The sequence below is a fragment of the Macrobrachium rosenbergii genome, chromosome 48 (assembly GCF_040412425.1).
Source record: "Macrobrachium rosenbergii isolate ZJJX-2024 chromosome 48, ASM4041242v1, whole genome shotgun sequence".
NCBI lineage: Eukaryota > Metazoa > Arthropoda > Malacostraca > Decapoda > Palaemonidae > Macrobrachium > Macrobrachium rosenbergii.
Genome location: NC_089788.1, coordinates 4,265,502 through 4,270,501, shown reverse-complemented (window position 1 = coordinate 4,270,501; position 5,000 = coordinate 4,265,502). Strand labels below are relative to the sequence as shown.

General features: G+C 40.0%; 1 protein-coding gene across 4 annotated transcripts in view; it reads right to left on the bottom strand.

Annotated features, from left to right (window-relative positions):
- LOC136831187 (uncharacterized) overlaps positions 1-5,000 on the bottom strand; it is a 238,456-nt gene that overhangs the window by 38,669 nt on the left and 194,787 nt on the right. For all 4 annotated transcript variants that reach the window (XM_067091168.1, XM_067091170.1, XM_067091169.1 and 1 more), the window contains exon 3: positions 1,868-2,120. In XM_067091168.1, the coding sequence (XP_066947269.1) occupies positions 1,868-2,076 (209 nt within the window). In that variant the 5' untranslated portion in view covers positions 2,077-2,120. The remainder of the gene's footprint in view (positions 1-1,867; positions 2,121-5,000) is intronic.

Below are 5,000 nucleotides of genomic sequence, written 5' to 3'. Positions count from 1 at the left end.
GGAACGAAGACTTGAGGAAAGAGAAGGTGTTAAGAAAGTAAATAAAAAAAAGCTTTTATACAAAAAGGGGGTTCATTTTCTATACAGGGAACGAAGACTAAAGGAAAGAGAAGGTGTTAAGAAAATAAATAAAAAAAAAACTTTTATACAAAAAGGAGGTTCATCCTGTATAAAGGGAACGAAGACTTCTAAAGACCGGTGTCGGGACTCACCCCCCCAAAAGCCGTTGCATAATGATCCTGCCACGTTCAGTCAGCAAAAGGATATTATACATGTCCTATACAGGGAAGACCTGGAATCAATACGCGTCTCGTACCAGCTTCTAATAACAGATGCTGGACGGCGTCAATAATGTCACACAAACTGACTGCCCCTATGACGTGGCTGGAGAGATTATGTGAATCACTCATTCAGTTTGCCATTCCTGAGACGGCACAACCGTGATTTATGAATGTATTGGTGTCTCGATAAATGCATTGGTGTCTAAAATCTTTAAAGTCCAAGAACGGTATCATTTTATCATTTCGATTGAAGAGGGACAAGGTGAGTCAATTCATTAATTTTTTCATTATTACAAAATCATGATTTCAAAATTTATGTAATTTTTTTTATTTTTGCTCTTTTTCTGTTGCTAATCTTGACCTCAGCAGTCATCAGTGAGTTTGTAACTATAAGCACATTATGAAAACTGTAAAAAAATGATTAATATAAAGGTAATTACAAATTAAAATTCTGGGTTCTAACTTAAGTCAAGACTATATGTACAGTATTCAATAAACAATAAACTACAATGCACTTTGTAATCCAGTTTATTAAAATAGAATGTTCTTTTTTTATCTGTCAACTTGATCTGCTTTGCCTACCTTATTTTCGCTTCCAGTTCTATTCAATTTCCAATATATTTTTAAACTTTATTAGCTGTCAGCTATCTTTGTTTTTACATTGTATATATAATTATGATATCATCTTCCTGTCGACTGATATATATTTTATTCCTCTTCTGTTTGCCTAATTTAAACGCTGCCTCTATTTTCTGTTTTACTGACCATCATTATAATTGTCCTCATACACTTTTTCCTCTTTCATTAACCCTATAACAATTTTAATACATTTATTTCCCACACTATTTTTATTTTCTACTTCATCTCTCACCCTTTTAATTCATTTTCTCCCAAATTTCCTCCTTCCGTTCATCACTCTTCCACTTCTTCTAACCTTTTGCTTTCCTCTCCCCTCGTCTTCCCTCCTTCTTTATTTATCCACTCATTTTTTCTTTCTATATCCTCACTTTTTCTCTCCAGCGACCTCGTCATCCTCCTCAAGTGACCTCATCCTTCTCAAGTGACCTCATCCACCTCAAGCGACCTCACCTGCCTCAAATGACCTCGTCCATCTGAAGCGACCTCATCTGCCTCAAGTGACCTCATCCGCCTCAAGCGACCTCATCAACTTGAAGTGGCCTCATCTGATTCAAGTGACCTCATCCGCCTCAAGTGACCTCATCTGCCTCAAGCGACCTCATCCAGCTGAAGTGACCTCATCTGATTCAAGTGACCTCATCTGCCTCAAGTGACATCATCTGCCAGAAGTGACCTCATCTGCCTCAAGCGACCTCATCTGCCTCAAGTGACCTCATCTTCCTCAAGTGAACTCATCCGCCTCAAGCGACCTCATCTGCCTCAAGTGACCTCATCTGCCTCAAGTGACCTCATCTGCCTCAAGAGACCTCATCCGCCTCAAGAGACCTCACCCGCCTGAAGCGACCTCATCCTCCTCAAGCGACCTCATCCGCCTCAAGCGACCTCATCCGCCCCAGGTGACCTCAGCCACCTTGTGACCTCATCTCATCCGCCCCAAGTGACCTCACCTGTTAGAAGGGTGATGCAGGAGCGATCTCCTGACCAAGGTAGCGACCACCATGGCGTTGCCAAGGACAGCCAGAAGGGTGATGACGACCACAGCCGCCGCCTCCACGCCGATGCCGCCTTCTCCTCCTCCTCCTCCTCCTCCTGCGCCCACGCCCACGCCCATCTCGTCATCCACTGCCAGTCCAGAGCCATCATCGCCCACGCCCATGCTGAAGCCGCCTCACGCGGAACGCAATGCATCCCTCTTCATGTCTGCAATGGAGAAAAGGAGGAGAATGAGAGAAAATACAAATAACAAAATAAAATACTGAGAGTGACTGGATGAAAAACGCAGCAAAGATGAGAGAAAAGAAAAAAAAAATAAAAGACTGAGAATGACTGAATGAAATACTCAGAAAAGATGAGAGAAAATAAAACAAAATAAAACACTGAGAGTGACTGAATGAAAGACACAGCAAAGATGAGAGAAAATAAAACAAAACAAAATAAAATACTGAGAGTTACTGAATGAAAGACGCCGCAACGATGAGACAAAGTAAAAATAATAGAATAAAACCACACAGAAAGACACAGCAAATAAGTTAGAGAAATTAAAAATAAGAGCAAGAAAAGTAGAAGAAAAAGTAGATAAATGCCGAAGCAAAAACAACAGATTAAAAATATTACAAATCAGAAAAAAATGAACATACAGAAATCAAGAAAGAATGACAACAACAGCAAAAATGACATTATTACATTATTAATTATCATAACTACTAGAATAATTAGTTTAAGATAACTGAGTAGCCAAAACTTTGGACAATTGTTCAATTATCCTCTTAATGCATCTGTTACAAACGTCAAAAGCTTCTGTTTAGCGGAAGACGGAAGCGAATTGAAAAATGCAAATCCTGTCAGTAATGATTTTTCTTTACTCTATCTTTTTTGTTAAAAGATTTATTCACTGAGAATGAATATAAACTCCCCCAGACGTTTTCCCAAGCCATAAATATTGATCAGAACGGTCCACGACCTTATAAAAATTCTAAAATTTATAGTCTTGTTGCTTTTCGCGCGCGAATAAATCTTTTAACACAAAGATTGAGTCATAACTCACACGCGTCTGCATACAGACTTCGAGAGATCTTTAAATATATAGCTTAATCCTCCTTCAGTAATGTCTAGCTAAAGAGGAAGACCGGTCCCCAACCCCTCTTCTCCCTCCACCCCAAGGAGGTCCTTACTCCAACACCCCCCCCCCAAAAAAAAAAGGTAAATCCGACGATGAATGACACAAACCCATCTGGAATATTATTGGAACACTCGAGAGCATTCAAGGGCATTTACATAACAATAATCGATGGGGCTGAATCTCACGTAATTTATTAGGCGAGTTTAAACTGACCTCAGTTGATCTCTACAGACTTAGCTTTGGTCGAAGTCCTTGTTGCGAGTTTTATTCGAAGGCATGGCGTAATGATGAGTATTTCTCTCTCTCTCTCTCTCTCTCTCTCTCTCTCTCTCTCTCTCTCTCTCTCTCTCTCCACTAATACTTCCCATGCCTTGTCTCTCATTTTTTTTCTGTCTTCACTAACATTTTCCATACCTCTCTCTCTCTCTCTCTCTCTCTCTCTTATGTATCCCATTCAGTAAGATAATCGTAAACTATTTCACAAGTATGTCTCCATTTGCGAGGAGAGAGAGAGAGAGAGAGAGAGAGAGAGAGAGAGAGAGAGAGAGAGAGAGAGAGAGAGAGAGAGAAATGTTGCCCTAGAGATATTAAAAAAAAAAAGAGAGCTAAACAGAGTTCCTCTCCCTGGCCGTAATCCGACGCATCAAAACAGAAGGAAGACCTGAGGTGACATAATACGGCGCCGGCGGACGTTTCATGGAGACTCCAGTCTTTCAGAGGTCACGGCTCGTGAGGAACGGGGAATGGGAAGTATTAGTGGAGAGAGAGAGAGAGAGAGAGAGAGAGAGAGAGAGAGAGAGAGAGAGAGAGAGAGAAGGAGAAGGCATGGAGAGTATTGAGAGAGAGAGAGATGAGGTATGGAAAGTATTAGTGATGAGAGAGAGAGAGAGAGAGAGAGAGAGAGAGAGAGAGAAGGCATGGAAAGTATTGGTAGGTAGAGAGAGAGAGAGAGAGAGAGAGAGAGAGAGAGAGAGAGAGAGAGAAGAGATGAGGTATGGAAAGTATTAGTGATGAGAGAGAGAGAGAAAAAGAGAAATAAGGCATGGAAAGTATTAGAGAGAGAGAGAGAGAGAGAGAGAGAGAGAGAGAGAGAGAGAGAGAGAGAGAGAGAGAGAGAGAGATAATGCATATGCCATCACTGTACAAAAATTAATTCGACACTGAGAAAAATCTGCACATTAATTACAACCATTTTAACAACACGTTTCTGATGATCTACAAAATAATTAGTCAGGGAGGTAATGTAAAACTATTATTATTATTATTATTATTGCAGAGTTTACCATAGTGCAAAAATTGATTAAATGGAGAAATTTATGCACGTAGCTGTCACATTAGAGAATTATTGATTGATTTGTATCTTATGTCGGTGTTACATTAAAGATCACTGGAGCATTGCAGAGAGTGGCGGACTGACCAAATATTGTACAACAATCTTTTTCAATGAATCCGATGCAAAAGACAACACAGAGGAATCATCAATAGAAGATAAAAAAATAAGTCGTTTTTCTTCTGTTGGTATCGCAAAAGCACCCGAATGTAACTTGTTTTCCCTCGACAAAAATACAAGAGTATTCAGCGGATCCTGCACAAAACTTCTAACGTACATCATGTGCCAATCTCCACCTGTTGAACATTATTTTCGACGAGAGAGAGAGAGAGAGAGAGAGAGAGAGAGAGAGACTGCAGTATCAACAAGATTGCATTATTAACTCTGGCAAAGAACTTGGGGTTCCTGGGAGCGTATCCATTTCGTAACCTGTTCTTTGTAAAACAAGGTTAGGAATTCCAAGTATGCTGTTTTTTTTTAACATAATTCTCTAGAGCTTCCTTTACCATGAAGAGGGATTTCGCAAAATAGCGTTTAATCTATGCTGGATAAGTTTTGTAAGGTACGCTGACCTAAAATGGAAAACTGCAGTATCTGCAAAATTTTCGAAATTGAGATGTGCCACCTATTG